General features: G+C 44.1%; 1 protein-coding gene across 4 annotated transcripts in view; it reads left to right on the plus strand.

The window, feature by feature from the left end:
• ehbp1 (EH domain binding protein 1) overlaps window positions 1-22,407 on the plus strand; it is a 351,647-nt gene that overhangs the window by 135,698 nt on the left and 193,542 nt on the right. For all 4 annotated transcript variants that reach the window (XM_033026308.1, XM_033026305.1, XM_033026307.1 and 1 more), the window contains 2 exons: window positions 6,937-7,198; window positions 9,649-9,856. In XM_033026308.1, coding sequence (XP_032882199.1) covers window positions 6,937-7,198; window positions 9,649-9,856 — 470 coding nt within the window. The remainder of the gene's footprint in view (window positions 1-6,936; window positions 7,199-9,648; window positions 9,857-22,407) is intronic.

Here is a 22,407-nt window from a genome sequence, read left to right on the forward strand (position 1 = left end):
ACCGCTTGGCATTTAATACCATCATCCCCTCCAAGCTGGTTACCAAACTCGCAGAATTGGGTCTCTGCGCATCCCTCTGCAATTGGATCCTCGACTTCCTCATCCACAGACCACAGTCTGTCCGTATTGGTGGAAATGTGTCAGACTCGATAACAATCAGCACGGGAGCACCTCAAGGCTGCGTGCTCAGCCCTCTGCTTTACTCACTCTATAGTCATGACTGCGTAGCCGGACATAGTGCGAACTCCATCATCAAGTTCGCCGACGACACCACTGTTGTGGGACGTATCACTGATGGGGACGAATCAGAGTATAGAAGTGAGATCGACCGATTGACCAAATGGTGCCAGCACAATAACCTGGCTCTCAACACCAGCAAACCAAGCCAAGAAACTGATTGTGGACTTTGGAAGGGGTAGGATAGGGACCCACAATCCTGCTTATATCAAGGGGACAATGGTGGAAAGGGTCAAGAACTTCAAATTCCTGAGCGTGCATATTTCTGAAGAACTTTCCTGGTCCCAGCACATTGATGCAATTATAAAGAAAGCACATCAGCGCCTCTACTTCCTGAGAAGATTACGGAGAATCGGTATGTCAAGGAGGACTCTCTCAAACTTCTACAGGTGCACAGTAGAGAGCATGCTGACCGGTTGCATTGTGGCTTGGTTTGGCAACTTGAGTGTCCAGGAGCGGAAAAGGCTGCAAAACGTTGTAAACACTGCCCAGTCCATCATCGGCTCTGACCTCCCTACCATCGAGGGGATCTATCACAGTTGCTGCCTCAAAAAGGCTGCCAACATCATCAAAGACCTACACCATCCTGGCCACACAGTAATTTCTCCGCTGCCATCAGGAAGAAGGTACAGGAGCCTGAAATCTGGTACATCCAGGATCAGGAACAGCTTCTACCCCACAGCCATCAGTCTATTAAACACAACTTCAAACAAACTCTGATCTATAACAGCCTATTGCACTTTATCTGTTTATTTATGTGTGTGTATATATATAGTCTATGGTATATGGACACACTGATCTGTTCTGTATTTATGTCTACAATATTCTGTTGTGCTGCAGCAAGCAAGAATTTAATTGTCCTATCTGGGACACATGACAATAAACTCTCTTGACTTGACTCTTTGTCTAACACCAGTCCTACTCCTGGTATGTTGTGTTGTTTATGCCCAGAGTACATCAGTGTTTTTCCTTCGCTTGTTAGCTTTCCACTCCCTATTCATTGGACTTCACTCACCCCTAAGATGCTCAGCTCATACTTCTCAATCTCTTTCAGTAGCTGGGATAAGTTCCCACTCTGGTACAAGGTCCTGACATTCCAGGTAGCTATTCTCATAGCAGTTTTGGCAGAGAAGATGTTACTGTTTTTTGGGGCACCAGCATCCCGGAGGCTATGGCCCGAGCCCGTCATCCTTGTAGGGGGCGAGCTCCATCTCTCGTGCCGGTTCCCCGTATAGTTTATGCTTGCTGCTTCCGTAGCGGGTTTTGGGTTTTACAGGGTAGGGGTGCTAGCCCTACGCCCAACCCTTCTCCTTTGTCCGGGCATGGGACCCGCACTGGCTTGAGGTGTCCATAACCAGAGGCAGAGTTTCTGGATGATCAACCATGACCATATTGAATGGCGGTGCTGGCTCGAAGGGCCAAATATACCTACTCCTGCACCTATTTTCTATGTTTCTATACCTACTTGCAAGCAGTTACTCAATATTATTGTCATCCCGGAGAATTGAAGCTGACATAGTGCTCATGATATTTGTCATAATTACAGTAGTTCGTCATGTTAATCACTTTGCTATAAAGGCCAATCATCTACTCATGTGGTACTTTCATTTGGAAAATCCAGGAAATATCCTTGTGAACATCTTTTGCACCCTCTCCAAAACTTGCACAAATTACTGTAATGCAGTGACCAGAGCAGCCACAATACTCCAGATGTGGCCTAACCAAACTTTTATAAAGCTGCAACAGGATGTAATGCTTCTTACACTCAATGCCCCGACCAATGATAGCAAGCATACCATGTGGCCTCAATGCCCCGACCAATGATAGCAAGCATACCATGCAGCCTCAATGCCCCGACCAATGATAGCAAGCATACCATGCAGCCTCAATGCCCCGACCAATGATAGCAAGCATACCATGCGGCCTCAATGCCCCGACCAATGATAGCAAGCATACCATGCGGCCTCAATGCATACCATGTGGCTTCTCTACCACCCTGTCTTCTGTTGCCATTTTCAAGTAGCTATGGTCGTGCACCCCAAGATCCCTCTGTACATCAAAGTATCCTGCCTTTTACCGTATTTCATCATACATTTGACCTCCCAAAGAGTAGCACTTCTCAGTTGTCCATATTCAGAATGCCATCTGCCATTTCACCACCAACTGGTCTATATCCTGCAAAATCCTCCGACAACCTCCTTCACTATCAACTATGCTGCCAATTTTTGTGTCATCTGCAAACTTACTAATGAGCCCATGGTATTTTTGTCCAATTTATTTAAAGAGATCACAAACAAATTTCCATCTTCTCTCGTTAGTCAAGGTTCCCGAGATGTGTCATTCTTGTCTTTCTTCCTCACATGAAGGTGTCAGTCTGTTCAGCTGGTCTTTCAATCATTCCCTTGTCAGATGTGGACTTGCCTGATAACAGTTGATCTGTTTGCTTTCACTGAGTGCCAGATGACGATTATGATCTAGGTTTCTTCATTGCTGTTGTCAAACACTCATTTGATAATAAACCAGTCCAGTAATTTGTTAAGTACAGACGTTATGCTTCCTGAAATGCTGTAGGGTTTTGATTTGAGTACAGAGCCAATAAATGGGGAATTGTTCAAGCAGGGCATACTACTCTGGATTATGTTACGCATAACATCGTGTTTTGGCTCAACAATTCTCAATGCTTGCTTCAGCAGTTACCTTTTCTGCAAAGTGCATGAAGAGGATTTGTGTCTATCTTCCATGAAGAGGATTATGTCAGACTTTAAGGAACCACTACTATCCCATCCATTGCTCCCATGTTCTGCATCCAGGCCATTCCAAAATATTTCCCATTCTCAAATCCACAGGTACTGGATCCTATCAGTGAATCCGCACACAGCCCATATTCCTCAAAGCTGCTGTAAGCATTTCTTGCAAATTGTTTCCTCTCTTTTGTTGTCTTCATATTCTGAACTACAAAAGTGAAGTCGAGAATATAATTGACTCCCTTGTTGGACAAATGTTTAATAAGATTTAGTGCCACTCATTTACTATTTTGATACAAATCTGAATGTCATCTGACTGGATTTTAATATTCCAGTATTTTTAATAATCAACATTACTTGTCCATTCAATCTGTGTGATATCATGCACAGTTCCCGGTGTAAAGCAGAAATCTGAAAACCATTAAGTATGATGAAGAGAGTGAGAATATCGTAAATCCCCAAGGTCCTGCACCGATCTCTTGTGCTTTTCTGGATCCTGATTTTCACACAACTCTTACAAATTCCCCACCATTCACCTCACCCCCTCCTATTTTAGACCCTTATCTAAAGCAGAAAATGTTCATGAATCGTTCTCCTGGTTCCCTCTCCCTCCCTCCCCCTCACTCCTATTCCCTTCTTCCCCTCTCCCCCTCTGCCTTCCCCTCTTATCTCCTCTCCCACCCCTCTCTTCCTCCCCCTTTGCCTCCCCCCCCCCCTCGTCTCCCTCCCTCCCTCTCTTTCTCCCTCTCACTCCCCACTCACCCCCTCTCCCTCTCACCCCCTCTCCATCCCCCTCCTCTCACCCCTATATTTAAGGTGCAGCCTAAAACCAGTTGTAACATTGTACGGTGTAACCTCAGGTTTATTACCACAAGATGGAGCCTTTGTATGAGTTGTCTCATTGCAGTGTGAATTGTGAATCAGAAGCAGAAGATACTGCAAGCATCCAGTAGACCAGGCAGGACACATCTGGAACAGCGCAGTTAACGTTTGGATAATTAAATGCCGAGCGTTATCTTCTCTAACTAATCTTTGAATTTTTGGCCAATATTTCTTTATCTTCATTTTTAAGATATGTGTTCAAGCTACATCAGCTAATATCCAAATCTGTTTGGCCTATTTTATACTCACAACCCAAATCCTCTTCACATTCTCACTGTTCGGAACCTCTGTCTCGGAAATATCTCCTTATCTTATGCCCATTTGTCCTCTCCGATGCCTCTTCTCCATCCATACGTTGGATCACCATCTCTGCTTGTGGTTGTGATCTCTCTGCCCCAACACGCTGATCATACTTCTCAACTGCAACAATCCCACTTGATCTGCAAATGTAAATACTAAAACTTAATAGTGAAAATAATTAATGTGATGAAGTTGATACTTCAGATATGTTGTTTTAACCCTGATTTACCCAAACTAAGCCAATCCTGAACAGCATTTTAGTATGCGTTGGGGGAACGGGTGAGTGGTGGAATATTGCGTTGGGGAATGGGTTGCGTTGTAGGACCAGGCCTGCCGTGTGACAGGTATCCAATGGGTCCCACTTGGTCTAGTGTTCAATAAAACTCTCTTGACACCTACAAGTGCTCCCCTAGCACTTACCCATTGCATTGAGTTGATGTTACCCATATTGTTGTAAAAACATGTAATATGTGTTTCATAGTGAACACAACTGAAACTTCATCTAAGAAAAGCATGAACGGATTGCTGGGTGTTTTTCTGAATGCAAATATGCGCCAAGTGTATCACAGGGATCGGTGCATGGACTTCTAATGCATTTCAATAAGCTGCATATCAATGTGGTATGATTATTAGTGTAGGAAAGAACTGCAGATGCTGATTTCAATCGAAGGTAGACACAAAATGCTGGAGTAACCCAGTGGGACAGGCAGCATCTCCAGAGAGAAGGAATGGGTAACGTTTTGGGTCAAGACTCTTCTTCAGATGGTATGATTATTAGGCTTGTTGGCAAAACAATTTGTGGAGCTGTAAGTAACGAAGAACGTTGTCTAAGGATACAGCAGGATACTGATCAGCTGGAAAGTTGGGTAGAGAGGTGGCAGATGGAATTCAATCAGACAAGTGTGAGGGAATGTACTTTGGGAGGTTAAATTCAGGTAAGACAGAGAATAAATGGCAGGAGCATTGATGTGCAGAAAGACGCCATAACTCTCTGAAAGTGACGTTGCAGGTGAATAGGGTAATAATAATAATAATAATAATGGATGGGATTTATATAGCGCCTTTCTAATACTCAAGGCGCTTTACATCGCATTATTCATTCACTCCTCAGTCACACTCGGTGGTGGTAAGCTACTTCTGTAGCCACAGCTGCCCTGGGGCAGTCTGACGGAAGCGTGGCTGCCAATCTGCGCCTACGGCCCCTCCGACCACCACCAATCACTCACACACATTCACACACAGGCAAAGGTGGGTGAAGTGTCTTGCCCAAGGACACAACGACAGTATGCACTCCAAGCGGGATTCGAATCGGCTACCTTCCGGTTGCCAGCCGAACACTTAGCCCATTGTGCCATCTGTCGTCCCAAGATAGACTTGGTCCAAGGTTCTGTCCATTGGTTACCTGAACAATTACTCACATGGTAGTGCAAAAGTATCAGTAATGCTGGTCTTTATAGGCCAAGGCATTAAGTGTTAGAGTTTGGATGTCATATAGTATTTGTGCAAAACAGAGGTCAGGTTTCACTTGGAATGTTGTCTAGCGGAACAGTACATTCTATCAAAGAGGTGGTAGGATATAGAGAGTGCAGAAATGATTCACCAGCCTGCTACCTGGAATAGAGGGCAGCAGTTAAAAGGAGAGATTTGAGTTCTCACTGGTTTCGTTTAGTTTAGTTTATTGTCACGTGTACTGAAGTACAGTGAAAAACTTTTGTTGCATGCTAACCAGCCAGCGGAAAGACAATAGACAATAGGTGCAAGAGTAGGCCATTCGGCCCTTCGAACCATTCAATGTGATCATGGTTGATCATCCACAATCAGTACCCCGTTCCTGCCTTCTCACCATATCCCCGGATTCCTCTATCTTCAAGAGCTCTATCTAACTCTCTCTTGAAAGCACCCAGAGAATTGGCCTCCACTGCCTTCTGAGGCAGAGAATTCCACAGATTCACAATTCTCTGGGTGAAAAAGTTTTTCCTCATCTCTGTTCTAAATGGCCCACCCCCCATTCTCAAACCGTGGCCCCTGGTTCTGGACTCCCCCAACATCGGTAACATGTTTCCTGCCTCTAGCGTGTCCAAACCCTTAATAATCTTATATGTTTCAATAAGATAGCCTCTCATCCTTCCAAATTCCAGAGCATACAAGTCCAGCCGCTCCATTCTATCAACACATGACAGTCCCGCCATCCCGTGAATTAACCTGCTGAACCTACGCTGCACTTCCTCAATAGCAAGAATGTCCTTCCTCAAATTTGAAGACCAAAACTGCACACAATATTCCAGGTGTGGTCTCACTAGGGCCCTGCACAACTGCAGAAGGAGCTCTTTGTTCCTACACTCAACTCCTCTTGTTATGAAGGCCAACATGCCATTTGCTTTCTTCACTGCCTGCTGAACCTGCATGCTTACTTTCAGTGACTGATGAACAAGGACCACCAGATCTCGTTGTAAGAGAAGCTTGATTGCAAGATTTGCAGTTTCACTTGACGTGAACTAATTTGTTCAAGAAGGAACTGGAGATGCTGGAAAATCAAAGGTAGACAAAAGTGCTGGAGAAACTCAGCACCCCCCCATCCTACATCAATCTGAAGAAGTGTTTCGGCCTGAAACGTTGCCTATTTCCTTCACTCCACAGATGCTGCCGCACACGCTGAGTTTCTCCAGTACTTTTGTCTACCATGTGAAATAATTTTAACAGTTTGTAGTGAATTTAGTTTTAATTTTTAAAGTCCTATGCTTCAAATTTGAATCTTTAATATCTTCCTTCACAGACAGAAACATTGGAACAACGTCTACTGCAAGACCAGAAGGATTATTTGACAATGACCCTAACAACCCTTTCAACGAGCAAGAGTACGAAGTCTCCCTGAATCCATTTAATGTCCATGGTTCTCAGCACAACAGGATCCTTGAACACAGGACAGAAGTAGCTGAGCCACCAAAGCCAGCAAAGAGGCAGAATGTCAAACCTGTGGACATGAGCAAGTATCTCTATGCTGAAACAACCAAACCAGAGGAAGAGGAATTAGATGAGTATGTCATTCAAATACTCCAGCATTAGATTAGAATCACTCTAGTACTCAAGTGCCTCACACAATCACATCTAAAAACTAATGGGTAACATTTTTGGATACACCTAAACATTCAATGATGCTGAAAAAGATCATTACCTGTTTGTTCACCTATGTAAGCTAAGTTTAATAGGTATTAAAAATCATATAGTCAGAGCATCCAATTTCATGCACCTTAGTTTAGTCAATTAAGTTTCCAGTACATTTCCTCTATAAAATGCATCAAAGGAGACGGTTGCATGAATAAATACTGCAGTTTAGATATCTATTTATTTATTTACATTTCACCCAATGTCTGGTCTCTTCGTAGTTCTGTTCAGCTTAGTAGGGGAACAGCAAACTGCAGATTTCACTGCATCCTTGTGCTAATTTGACTCAGTCCTTGGAGATATCTTTTCTCAGTGATGTTCCTGAATTGTGAGACATCTGTTTCTTCATAGATTATTCACCAAACTCTCCAGGAGGCTGCTCGGCAGCTTTCCATGAAAGAAGTTTAGATTTGAAGGATGTTAGGTTGTCAAGCTTACAACAGTAAAGCGACTGGTCTTAATACTGAATTAATACTTGTCTGACTTAAGACTGAGTTAAACTGAATTAATACTTGTCTTTATTTCACTTTATGTGGCAGATTATTACTTCTATTGAATTTTAGCAAAATGAGGGATGCAATAGATGTGTATCTCCTGGTATCTGAACAAGTGGAGGCATGTTCGCAATCATTCCTTTCACGTGCAGGGTATCAGTCAGGACCCTGAAATAAAAAGAAAGGGGAAAAAATTGGTTCAGAAGGAATGTGCATGGAATTATGTGAACATTAATGGCATCATTGAACCTGATTCACTTTCCATGTTGGCAATAATGGTTTGTTTTAAATATGATCAATATGATTTTTATCACTGCCTATTTTTCATTGAGATATTGAGACAAGCAGTAGTGAGGGAAAATAAATCAGTCCTGCTGGTCCATTCAAAAGATTGTAGCAAAAACATGTTTTAAGAGGTAGGGATGAGCTAAGAATTCCAGATGCTTACTTAGGTCTTTGGGAATATCATATAGGTTCTCTCCCTTAACTCCACCCACCACAAAGGCAGCAGCTTGACTCTCTTGCCTTGTTAGTTTGGGCCTATATAGAAACTGGGGCAAGAGTGTTCTCAGAGGGTTTTCAAAGTTCTAAATGTTACCCAGATTCTGCACCTTCTTCGACAAGTATCTCAGACATCTGCAACTATTTGCACTCAACCTTTTCTAATGCTTATCTGTTTATGCCTTTTCAGCGTCTACTTGTTCATTATACTTTTTTGCACGATATTAATTTTAAAATACAACTCAGTGCTAAAATGAAGCAAATTTTATGTGTTTTCAAAGAATGCTATCTATTCAAGACCAGTTTTACTTTTAGTGCCGTTACCATTACGTTTTTACAGGTTTAAACTGACAATGAATAGAATATTCCTCAGAGACACTTTCTGTCAGCAGGTTAAATTTGGTCCTTCATCCTTGTCTTTCATTCAGGTATCTTGGTCTTATTGGATGTTCATGAATGACAGATACATCTGGAAGGCAAACTTCTAAGTTGAAGTGTGCTGAAAGTGCCTGGTTGTTAATTTCCTGGTGAAGTGCTTTACCACTCCAAATGAGCTCAGTAGTGTATTTTACATCTGAAGCTTTATCTAGCTTCCCACTGATAGTGAATGGAATGTTTCCTTATTACATTCTACTTCATCATATTTTTTAACAATAAGTCCATTCCACACCGAGACTTGTTTCCAAGAAAAGCTTTATTCAATCTATCTAGTTTTAATGTGACGTGGAATCAGCCATCGTTTCTATAACTGTTGGATAGCTAAATGGTCGACTATTAATCAGTTTGCCTAGTTTAATTTTAAGGTTCATCGTCATCACATATATATTTTCAAAATTCTTGAAGGTAAACGATGAATATTACTTTTTCTAATTATAAGATGTAATTGCATCCCGTTTTCAAAATGCAAGCTGCAGAATACCTCTCCTGTTTCACGTTTGGATATCACAATACATTTGCTGTTAAGTAAAAGCAGAGTTTGTACTTTTCTGCTGAAACAGTCTTTGCAAATGGCATATTCTCAAGAGTGACTGCATGCCACTTAATGTCTGAATGTGGACCTTAAGATAAGGCTTCAACATTCATTGAAATGTTTAGAAAGAAGCACTGAGCAGGATGATCTTTTAACCTTGAAAAGCTTGTCACAGTGGATGTACCATTAAATTATTGTATATTCAGTAGATTAAAGGTTAGAAGATGCAAGAAAAATAATGTACATTTTAGAAATGTTTTCAAATGCACCGGCATATTTAAGTACACAGAGACCATTTTATTTTTGAGAAAGAATATTGTTAAAGGCGTACTTTATAAATTAATTCTGTTTTAATTAGATCTAATCCATTCTATGAGCCGAAGGCATCAAATTCTATAAGGAATCAACCCACATTAATGACAGCTTCAGAACAGCAGATTGAGACAGAAAAGAAGACAAAAAGAAAAGCTCCTTCACCTCCAGCATCTGAACCCACACCAAAGACTGAAAGTGGAGCGGTGTACATGAAACCTGCTGTTGTCAAGGACCTAACTACTTCACCAAAGGTTTGTATAGCAAAACATTTATTAAAATCATCATTTATTATCAGAAATTACTTGTTAAATGTTTAATTGTTACAAGTCATTTAAAAGGTGACTGAAGCTTAAACAGAGAGTTTTGAACTTTGTAAGTCGAGATAAGAAGTTATTCAAGAGCAACACTGAATGTGATCTTCTGAATGTAAATACTGCCAAACTATTAGTCTGTAAGAACAGTGATTGATTTAAATATTTTACCTCTGATTTTTATACCAATTTAAAAAAGATTTTCAGCTTGACCTTCTTATCTTCTGAAGCAATAAATTGTAAGTTTGTGTCCACAGTTCTGAGCTGAATGCATTTACATTTCAGTTCCTCAAATATGTCTACCTCAAAATTTATTTTTTGTATTTTTATTTTAGTAATAACCAACTCATGTTCTAGTCAATCACTGTGAATTGCAAATTTAAGACCACTTTCACAGCATGTTATGGGCCTGTCCCACTTAGGCGACTTTTTAGGCGACTGCAGGAGACTATGCGGTCGCCACATGTTCGTGGGTTTTTGCCTGGGAGTCGCCTTCATGGTCGTGAGGAATTCCCGCATTCTGGGAACTAGTTGCGGCCTCATTATGGTCTCCGAGAATTTTTCAACATGTGACCAGAATGAAGCCGCCATGGAGAGTAGCAAGAATTCTTGTGCCGTAGGTGCAGTGGTAGTGGGTCACCAGGAGGTCCTAGTGGGTTGCCAGGAGGTCGTAGGTTCTCGTAGGTTGAATGGAATTGAATGGAATTTATTTGCCACACAACCAGGGTCGGTGGAAACTGGGTTGTCAGCAGCGGTACAATAATAAAGAACACACAACCACAATAAAAATGTAACACAAACATCCACCACAGCATTCATCACTGTGGTGGAAGGCACAGAACTTAGCCAGTCCTCCTCCATTTTCATTTTACCCCGTGGTCGGGACCTCCACCCTCCGCAGCCGTTGCTGCGGGCGTCCAGATGGTAAGGGACAAAGTCAAAGTCAAGGTGAGTCCAGGATCGGCTCTTCCCCACTGGAGACCGCGGCTTCAGGTTGGTGTAGGCCGCAGGCCGGCGGTCGAAGATTTAAGGTTCCCGCCGCGCCGCAGCCAGAAGCACCGCAGACCGCAGGGCCGATGGTCGAAGCTCCCCTCCAGGGGTGATGGTAAGTCCATGCCGCACCCGTGGTAGAAGTTGGCCGCGGACCGGCCGTGATGGCTTCTTCTTCCCCTGGGTCCCCCACGAGAGATCCCGGGCTGCGGACGCCGCGCCATCTGGAGCTCTGCAGACCGCGGCTTCAGGCTGCCGCGGGCCAGCGAAACGAAGCGCTCCCCTCCAGCGAGCCCCAGCAAGGGCTCGCCCGCTCCACGCCGAGAGTCCACGCTACGCCCGCCGCTGAAGCCCCCGGGCGCGTCTCCGGAAAAGGCCGCGCCGATCCTCGTTGTTAGGCCACGGGGGAGGCGACCTGGAAAACGTCGCCTCTCCGTGGAGGAGGCGACCGAAGCGGTTTCCCCCTTACCTCCCCACACCACCCCCCACACAAGACACACAAAGGAACATTAAAACAAACTTTAAAACATACTTTAAAACATACTAAAAATTGAAAAGACTAACGCGCTGCTGACAGGCGCAGCCGCTGCAGCGCCCCCTACGAACACCAGTGCTGACCGGTGAATTTAATTGGCTCATTGGGGAAAAAAACGTAAGCAGTAGTTTTCAGAACCAAGGATAACAGACCGGTAATTTTAATGTCCGCTGAGCTTCACAGCCGTATATCTCTGGCTTCTTAAAAGTTGTCTCCACTCCTTCTCCCCCCTTTCCCCTCTCCCCCCTCACCCCCCCTCTTTTAAAGGACTTGCGTGACCCTTCCCGTACACTGTGCTTTCACCGTCTTAACCTTCCTGTTCATCGCGGTGTGTGTCTGTATCACATTGGCTTTGCACCGTGTGAATCTCACTCAGACAGCGCTCCACCCGCTTGCCCTGTCCCCCGCCTGTATAGCTGGCTGGTGAAGGAAAAGATGTGTGTGTGTGCGTTTCACTCTGACAGTCGCTGTTCCAGTCGCTGGCAGTCACCTGAAAAATCGCCTAAGTGGGACAGGTCCATTAGAACAATCTCCTGATAAGAATTCGACTTAAATGTACAGACCTTGGACTACTTGATCAGTTGTAGGCTGGCTGCAGGTTAAGAAGAGAGCTTTATAATAATAATAATAATGGATGGGATTTATATAGCGCCTTTCTAATACTCAAGGCGCTTTACATCGCATTATTCATTCACTCCTCAGTCACACTCGGTGGTGGTAAGCTAGTTCTGTAGCCACAGCTGCCCTGGGGCAGACTGACGGAAGCGTGGCTGCCAATCTGCGCCTACGGCCCCTCCGACCACCACCAATCACTCACACACATTCACACACAGGCAAAGGTGGGTGAAGTGTCTTGCCCAAGGACACAACGACAGTATGCACTCCAAGCGGGATTCGAACCGGCTACCTTCCGGTTGCCAGCCGAACACTTAGCCCATTGAGCCATCTGTCATTTGTTATCAATGTGTCCCTAGAGGACTTGGATATGCAGATGAACAGAAAAACTCCAGTAATTATTTTTTCCTGCATGAAGCTAACTATTGCAATGTCAAATTTCAAAGTAGTTGCAATTTAAATTACAGTATATTTCAGTTGTTCATTTTCATGTTAGTTGTCAGTTACCATGAACCACCAGAAATTAGAAAATATTTCTTTTAGTGTTTTAGGTCAATGGAGAAATTCATTATTTACAGTGCCCTCCATTATGTTTGGGACAAAGACCCATCATTTATTTATTTGCCTCTGTACTCCACAATTTGAGATTTATAATAGAAAAAATCACATGTGGTTAAAGTACACATTGTCAGATTTTAATAAAGGCAATTTTTATACATTTTGGTTTTGCCATGTAGAAATTACAGCAGTATTTATACGTAGTCCCCCCATTTCAGGGCACCATAATGTTTGGGACACAGCAATGTCATGTAAATGAAAGTAGTCTGCGATCATGGACATCACCAGTTGCTGGGTGTCTTCTCTGGTGATGCTCTGCCAGGCCTGTATTGCAGCCATCTTTAGCTTATGCTTGTTTTGGGGGGTAGTCCCCTTCAATTTTCTCTTCAGCATATAAAAGGCAGGCTCAATTGGGTTCAGATCATGTGATTGACTTGGCCACTCAAGAATTGACCATTTTTTAGCTTTGAAAAACTCCTTTGTTGCTTTAGCAGTATGTTTGGGATCATTGTTTTGCTGTAGAATGAACCACCTGCCAATGAGTTTTGAGGCATTTGTTTGAACTTGAGCAGATAGGATGTGTCTATACACTTAAGATTTCATTATGCTACTACCATCAGCAGTTGTATCATCAATGAAGATAAATGAGACAGTACCTTCAGCAGCCATACATGTCCAGGCCATAACACCCCCACCACCGTGTTTCACAGATGAGGAAGTATGCTTTGGATCTTGGGCAGTTCCTTCTCTCTTCTCACTCAAATTTCACTGTACCAATTGGTGCAAGTGAAATAAATGTAACTTGAACTTGAACTTTTCCATACTTTGCTCTTGCCATCACTCTGATATAAGTTAATCTTCGTCTCGTGTGTCCACAAGACTTTTTTCCAGAACTGTGGTTGCTCTTTTAAGTACTTCTTGGCAAACTGTAACCTGGACATCCTATTTTTGTGGCTAACCAGTGGTTTGCATCAAATAATAATAATAATAATAATAATGATTTGTTTTATTGTCATTGCACATAGGTGCAACGAGATTTGGTATGCGGCTTCCATCCGTTAGTCATAACTTAAACAACTAATAAAATTTAGATACCCCGAGAAACATGATTTATAAAAAAAAAGAACAGTAAAACAGTAAAACAGTCTAAAGTGCAAATATGTAGGTCGATATGCGTGAATACAGTTCATGGTGGTAGGGGGGTGCACTCAGGAGGGCCGGTTCAGAGCAGCGATAGCTCTGGGGATGAAGCTGTTCCTGAGTCTGGAGGTGCGGGCGTAGAAGGCCTTGTAACGTCTGCCGGAAGGTAGGAGTTCGAACAGACTATTACAAGGGTGTGAGGAGTCTTTGTGGATGCTGACAGCTTTCCTGAGGCAACGTGTGTAGTAGATGCCCTCCAAGGCTGGTAGCTGTCTTCTAATAATCTTCTGCGCTCTGTGGACGACGCGCTGAAGAGCTCTCCTCTCCGCCTCCGTGCAGCTGAGATACCACACAGAGTTGCCATATGTTGTAGTATACTCTCTGTGGTGATGCGGTAGAAGGTTGTCAGCAGCTGTTGGGGCAGACCATTCTTTTTCAGTGTTCTTAGGATGTACAGTCGTTGCTGTACCTTCTTGACCAGTGTTGGTGGACCATGTGAGGTCCTCTGAGATGTGTGTGCCCAGAAACCTAAAGCTGGACACTCTCTCCACACTGTCCCTGTTGATAGAGATTGGGGCGTGTTCCCCATTTTGTCGTCCTCCTGAAGTCGAGTCTTGGAGGTGTTTAGGGATAAGTTGTTACGTGAGCACCAGTCCGCCAGGTTCTGCACCAGTCCGCCAGGCTCTGTAGTTTGTTTCATCACCGTTGGTGATCTGCCCGATCACCGTTGTGTCGTCTGCGAACTTGACTATGGTGTTGGTGTCGAATGCAGGAACACAGTCGTGTGTGAAGAGGGAGTAGAGCATGGGGCTCAGTACACAGCTCAGAGTGATGGTGGTGGGCAGGTGTGGGCCCAGTTTCACTGCCTGCAGTCGCTCCGTCAGGAAATTCAGGATCCAGTCTCATATCGGCGAACTGAGGCCTAGCTGGTGAATTTTGGTGGTGAGCTTGGTGGGGATGACCGTGTTGAAGGCAGAGCTATAGTCTATGAAGAGCATCCTCACTTACGTGCCCTGTCTTTCCAGTATATCTTGTCTTCCCTATCTTGCAGTATAGCCTCTGTATTTCTGCGGACAGTGGTCATTGACAAATTCACACCTGATCCTGAAGAGTGTTTCTGATCTGACGGACAGGTGTTTGGGGATTTTTCTTTATTATAGAAAGAATTATTCTGTCATCAGCTGTGGAGCCTTGGCCCGCCAGTCCCTTTGCAATCGGTAAGCTCACCAGTGCTCTCTTTCTTCTTAATGATGTTCTAAACAGTTGATTTGGTAAGCCTAAGGTTTGGCTGATGTCTCTAACAGTTATATTCTTGTTTCTCAGTCTCATAATGGCTTCTTTGACTTTCATTGGCACAACTTTGGTCCTCAAGTTGATAAACAGCAATACAAGTTTCCAAAGGTGATTGAAAGACTAGGTGCTGAGAGCTCTCTTATACCTGCATTAGGAAGGCAATTAAACACACCTGAGCATTTACAAACGCCTGTGAAGCCATGTGTCCCAAACACTATGGAGGGCTTTGTCTTTATATTATGTGAACAAACTGTATAGTTTTTTTCCTGCAAAAGGCAGACGGACGAACGCAAATGCTGGAAACGGAGTGACCTGAATGCATTTGGCAGGCTGTGACCAGTGGAGGAACCATAAGGATTGGTGCTTGTGCACAGACATCCACAACGTATATTATCAACTTGTCTGAAGGATTAAATGCCACATTTCCAAATTTGCAATACTATGCTGGGTTGCGAGTGATGGGTAGGATAGAGAGTGACTTCAGTGTATATAGTCAAGCTGAGAGGGTGGGCAAGAATATGGCAGAATCGTTATAATGTGGGGAAAAAACATGAGGTCAAAAACCAAACCTGCTACAGGATCTCAGCAGATCAAAAGCATCTGTGAAGGGAAAGGAGTGGACAACATTCTGGGTTAAAATCCTGCATCAGGACTGAGAGGTAGAAGGAAGATGCAAAGAGGTGAGAAGTGAGGTGGGGTGGGCTAGTAGACAGTAGGCAAGAAGCAGGTGTGTTGGGGGCTGATAGACAGATAGAGCTGGGAGGGGGGAGGTTGGTTTGAGAAAGAGCCCAGTGGGTGATGGGGGAGTAATGGGTAGATGGAGCTGGGGAAGAGAAGGTGGAGGGAGAAATTACAAAGTGTAGGTGGAACTACATGGGGGGAGGGGGATGGAGGAGGGGATAGGAAGGTTAGGCCAAGGTAAAGGCAACCTACGTGGATAGTTATGCGGGCAATGGGCCAGTGAAAGCGGATGGAGAAGGCTAACAAATCCAGGCAGTGGGGATGTTGGAAAGGTTGAACACATGGAGGGAGACCTAGGAGTGGGGAGAGGTTTAGGTTACAGGAAATTGCAACGTTCAATGTTGATATCATCAGGTTGGAGACGACCCAAGTGGAATATGAGGTGTTGGTCTTCTGCTTTACATTTGTCCTCACCATGGCCGTGAAGAAGGCCGAGCACAAAGAGAGGTCCTGTGCAGTAGTTCACACTCGCTGTGCTGGTCAGTGTACAAGCCTAAGCCTCACGTCTCAATGTTGAACAACTGCTGCACTTTCCCTCACTGACCCACCTCCAGCTCTAACAAGCAAGAGAGATGGCGATTCACCAGCTTCCCAGCACAGCAGTGTGCAGCCCGAATGGATGACTTTTTCAAAATATCACTGAACCTCTGTCTCAACCTTTCTTTATTGGAGTAAGTAATAATAAACTCATGAAGTAGTAAATAAAAGTGAAATTGTCCAATTTGGCTGTGGAAAAGAGATTAGAAGCACACTCTTTGAATTGCAAATGCCTGGATATCGGTGAGCTAAATCTCTGTAGCCAAGCAGCAGTTTACAGGTAGAAACGAGGAACTGCAGATGACTGTTTACACAAAAGGACCCAATAGTAACTCTGCGGGTCAGGCAGGATCTCTGGAGAACATGGACGGGTGACAGTCTGAAGAAGGGTCCCAACCCGAAACGTCACCTATCCATGTTCTCCAGAGATGCTGCCTGACCCGCTGAGTTACTCCAGCACTCTGTGTCCTTTGAGAGTTTACAGGTGATGCTTGTACATGCACGTGCTCAGAGGCCAACCTCCAGATTATCACTGATGCATTGACAGAACTAAACGAGCTACCCTCAACACCTGTAAAATGAAGATCCTCATCCCGCCTGCTGGAATTAATTATAACATTATAACCACACTACCATCTGACAATAATGGTTCATGGCAAGGCCCCAGATATATGGACCATTTCCTACATCTCAAAAAGGTTCAAAGGTTCAAAGGTTATTTATTAGTCACATACACCTAGGTGTAGTGAAATGCTTCTTGCCAATGCAGCACATAAAGAAAGAATACAGACATAACATTAATAAGAAATTTAAACATAAAGAACATCCCCCCACAATGGCTCCCACCATGAGGGAAGGCACAACGTCCAGTCCCCAACCCCAGTTCACCCATAGTCGGGCCCATTGAGGCCTCCACAGTTGCCTCTACGGAGGCCCGATGTTCCTGGCCGTTCTCGCCGGGTGATGGTGCTCCGGCGTCGGGAGAATCCTCACAGCGGCTTGGGACACCTGGAACGGCCGCTTCCGTACTGGAGGCCGCGGCTTCCGAAGCCAACAAGGCCGCGCCGGTTGGAGCTCCACAACTGGCGATCTCATCTAGAGATCCCAGGCTCCCGGTGTAAAGTTCAGCGCCGCCGCCCGCAGCTGGACGCTCCTCAGACCCGCAGCTCCGCGATGTTGTTCCCGGCAGTCTTCAGCTCACCGGAGCTCCAGCGCGGCGACCCAGGCAAGGCATCGCCCGCTCCACGATAGCGCTCCAGCGCTGTGCCGCTGCCAAAGCCGTGGTTCTGGGCAGTGCCCGACAGGAAACGCCGCTCCAGGCCCGCTGGTAGGCCGCGAGGACGGGTCGAAGCTGCAGCCCGGAGAAAAGCTGCCTCTCCGACCAGGTAGCGACCCTGAAAGGTAGTTTCCCCCTTCCCCCACCCCCCACATAAAAAAGTCTAGAACTCCAGAAACAAAAACACTTTAACTAACTAAAAATAAAAAAAAAGATGAAAAGACAGACAGCTGCTGGCTGGGCAGCCGCGCACAGGTCAGCGCCCCCTGTTGACACCTCCTGGCAAAGGTAGCCATTGATGTTCCCAATGTTGGGGAAGTCCAGGACAAGGGGTCACAGTTTAAGGATAAGGGGGAAATCCTTTAAAACCGAGATGAGAAAAACTTTTTTCACACAGAGAGTGGTGAATCTCTGGAACTCTCTGCCACAGAATGTAGTTGAGGCCAGTTCATTGGCTATATTTAAGAGGGAGTTAGATGTGGCCCTTGTGGCTAAGGGGATCAGAGGGTATGGAGAGAAGGCAGGTACGGGATACCGAGTTGGATGATCAGCCATGATCATATTGAATGGCGGTGCAGGCTCGAAGGGCCGAATGGCCTACTCCTGCACCTAATTTCTATGTTTCTATGTTTCTATGATGAACATCATTGCCATTTGCGACCATTCCTGGGTTTATTTGAAGATCAAAACCTCTGATCGGGCACAAAACGCAGGGTCTATCAGGCAGCTTGCAAGCATACAGCTAACCCACTGTGGATCTCTGGCCCACAGGCACTCAACACAGTGAAGCAGCCTTTGAGATGATCTAGAAACCTCTTGTGCATGAGGAGCACACAGAGACACCAGCAAAAGGAATGGTGTAAGCAATGGTGCGGGGTGAACTAAATACAGAAGTAGGTGGGTTCAGCTTGGTGAGACCACATCAGGAGTCCTGTGTATAGTATCAGGAAAGTTGTTCATGCATTGAAAGCAGCTCAGAAAAGGTTTACTGGACTAATACCTGGAAATGATGTTTTGGCTTATGAGGAATGGTTCAGTTAGCGAAGCTTGTATCTGATCGAGTGAGAACTGATCTTGGCAAGGTGGATGTAAGAAGGGTGTTTTCTCTTGTGGGGAATCTAGAATCAGAACTAGGCGGCACAGTTGTGCAGTGGTAGACCTACTACCACACAGCGCTAGAGTCCCGGGTTCGATCATGACTACAGGTGCTTTCTGTCTGGAATTCGTATGTTCTCTCTGTGACTGCATGGATTTTCTCCAGGTGCTCCAGTTTCCTCCCACATTCCACATGCGGTATGTAGGTTAATTGGCTTCTGTAAATTGCCCTAGTGTGTAGGATGTGAAAGTGGGATAACATACAACTATTGTATGGGTGGTCGATGGTCGGTATGGCATCGGTGGGCCGAAGGTCCTGTTTCCATGCTGTATCTCTAAACTAGGAGTGATTGTTTAAAAATAGAATGTTACCGATTAAGATGGAGACAAGAATTGTTTTTCTTGGGTTGTGAGCATCTGGAAGACATTTGGAGTTGTATGTTAAATGTGTAGAACTGTTAAAAGTTTGATCTGGTCTTTGGCAAATGAATTGTTTCTAGCTTGCACAGTTAGTGCTGAACACATGGAATGAGGAGTTTAACTTTGCTCAAAGTACAAAGTCTGCATATCGAGAGATGATTTTCATTGCATTTTTGTAACCTTGAATTTACTATGAAGTAGCTTTGTTCAGCATGATGATGGGATAGTTTGCTGTGATGCAGACTCCAGGTTAAGAATGTGTATGGTTATCAATGCTCTTTATGTGGTCGCTCCAAACAATAACTGTAGACGATGGAATTCATGTTGAATCTCTAATTTAAATCTGCATTCACCCTTCCGTTGTTCCCCATATGTTGAATGTACTGTGTGTCATCTGAGACATAACTGGTAATGTGTATTTGTTCTGGTCTGCTTAAGTTGATATAGAGCTTCTGATTAACTCTTAGTGATTAATGATATTAATGTCAGCGATATTGTAATTTGGTGCCTCATTAGAATTAACACTGCTCTCACAGCAAAAAGGTCAGCAATTTTATCTTGAAATTGTCCTCGTCTTATACCAATTAATTATCAGAAGAATGTAAAGTTCAGAATGAGCTTAAGGTCCATCACACATGATTCATCATCGATCAGTATGTCCGAACATTGCTGTCGGAGCTTCTCTTTTAGCTCTGATTGTTCTGCAGCATCTTGTTCTAATTCTGATTGTCCTGTCGCTCCAAAACAAACCAAAATGCTTCAAATACTAGAAATGTTCAGAATGTATTCAGTTTGAGACCATTTACATGGATCCAGTTCATCCTCCTGATTCCTGAAAGACAAGTAGTGCAATGTAAGTTGCTATTGTCCTCAATGATTCTGCTGCACAAATGGTGATGCACCTCCCTGGGAAAAGTACCAGTTCACAATAAAATATTACCTTCTTTGGAAATCTGTTTGGCACATCTACAGTTCCCTGCATAATGTTTGGGACAAAGACCCATCACTGATTAATTTGCCTCTACTCCACAATTTGAGATTTTGTTGCATATCTTCTGCATGCAATGACTGCTTGAAGTCTGCGATTCATGGACATCACCAGTTGCTGGGTGTCTTCTCTGGTGACGCTCTGCCAGGCCTGAATTGCAGCCATCTTTAGCTTATGCTTGTTTTGGGGGCTGATCGGGTGATTGACGGCCACTCAAGAAGTGACCATTTTTTAGCTTTGAAAAACTCCTTTGTTGCTTTAGCATATGTTTGGGATCATTGGCTTGCTGTAGAATGAACCGCCGGCCAATGAGTTTAGAGGATAGAAAAAAATGCTGGAGAAACTCAATGTCTGTGAATAAACTCAGCGGGTGAGGCAGCATCTATGGAGCGAAGGAATAGGTGACGTTTCGGGTCGAGACCTTTCTTCAGACTGATGTGGGGGGGGGGGGCGGGAAGAAGAAAGGAAGAGGCGGAGCATAGAGTTAGAGGGAAGGGGGAATCACAGGGGGGGGCAGTGAGAGAGGAGGTTGTTAAACTGTTTTTGGAGAGAGGAGGAGAACTTCTTCAAAGTAGGCATACCTTGAGGAGATTTCGCAGTGGAGTAGACAAAATGTTTAAGAAAGAACTTCAGATGCTGGAAAAATCGAAGGTAACATTGTTTGAGCTTGAGCAGATAGGATGTGTCTATACACTTCAGAATTCATTACGCTACTACCATCAGCAGTTGTATCATCAATGAAGATAACTGAGCCAGTACCTTCAGCAGCCATACATGCCCAGACCATAACACCCCCACCACCGTGGTTCACAGATGAGTTGATATGCTTTGGATCTTGGGCAGTTCCTCCTCTCATCCAAACTTTGCTCTTGCCATCACTCTGATATAGGTTAATCTTTGTCTCATCTGTCCACAAGACATTTTTCTAGAACTGTGGTTGCTCTTTTAAGTACTTCTTGTCAAACTGTAACCTGGCCATCCTATTTTTGCAGCTAACCAGTGGTTTGCATCTTGCAGTGTAGCCTCTGTATTTCTGTTCATGAAGTCTTCTGCAGACAATGATCATTGACAAATCCACACCTGACTCCTGAAGAGTGTTTCTGATCTGTCGGACACGTGTTTGGAGATTTTTCTTTATTATAGAGAGAATTGTGGAGGCGATTAGTAAGTTCACTGATGCTCTCTTTCTTCTATTGATGTTCCAAACAGTTGATTTTGGTTGATTAAGGTTTGGCTGATGTCTCTAACAGTTTTATTCTTGTTTCTCAGTCTCATAATGGCTTATTTGAAATTCATTGGCACAGCTTTGGTCCTCATGTTGATAAACAGCAATAAAAGTTTCCAAAGGTGACAGAAAGACTAGGGGAAAGACTAGGTGCTGAGAGCTCTCTTATACCTGCATTAAGGAGGCATTTAAACACACCTGAGCAATTACAAACGCCTGTGAAGCCAAGTGTCTGAAACATTATGGTGCCATGAAATGGGGGGACTGTGATTTTTTTCTATTAGAAATCGCAAATTGTGGATACAGAGGCAAATAAATAAATCATTCAAAATTGATGAGGTTTATCAGCCAAGGTTTAATGGCACAATGAGTAGTCTTGTGACCCTGAATGAATGGAGCAAGAAGGATGAGGGGGAATCACTGGTCAATGTTGGTCAGATGCTTCCACTAGGCCAATGCTAGCATCTGTAGCAGTACCCATAGGTTTGTATCGTCATTGATTCTGAACTCTTTCTCCTCGACTGTTCTAAAATATTCACTTCCATTGGAGTTGATGTTTTACGATTTAAGCAAACTGGCAGAGTTTTTTAAAGAGCGTTGCATTCCTCGTATTTCTGTGTGCTGAATGCACCCCCACCTAACACAGTGATTGTCTGTGTTTTACTGATATACTTCAGTGTGATGAATCTATGTTTCATGGAGTTATCAGTAGGGTTTCCAACATGAATGGGGGTGGAAACTAGAGCACGCAGACAGCAGTGGGGTTGAGGACTGAACCTGAGATACTGAAGCAGTGAGGCAGCTGCTCTGCTGCTGAATTCAGATGATCTTTATATGAATACAAGCCAGCATTGCAACAATGCACGGAACAGCAGATGGAGCTGACTTTCAATGTGCATATGTTTTGATGCTTAAAAGCCTGGAGGCAATGCTGTCAAGGTGTCTAAAGTGACAAGGACGATCAAAACAAGCATTTAAAAATACTAAAGATATTAATGAAAAGAACAGGTCATACAAAGTATAGAATGGGTACGTACTTCTGATGTGTGAATAACAGACACCATTCTTAATAACTGCC

This window comes from Amblyraja radiata, chromosome 8 (genome assembly GCF_010909765.2).
Source record: "Amblyraja radiata isolate CabotCenter1 chromosome 8, sAmbRad1.1.pri, whole genome shotgun sequence".
Taxonomy (NCBI): domain Eukaryota; kingdom Metazoa; phylum Chordata; class Chondrichthyes; order Rajiformes; family Rajidae; genus Amblyraja; species Amblyraja radiata.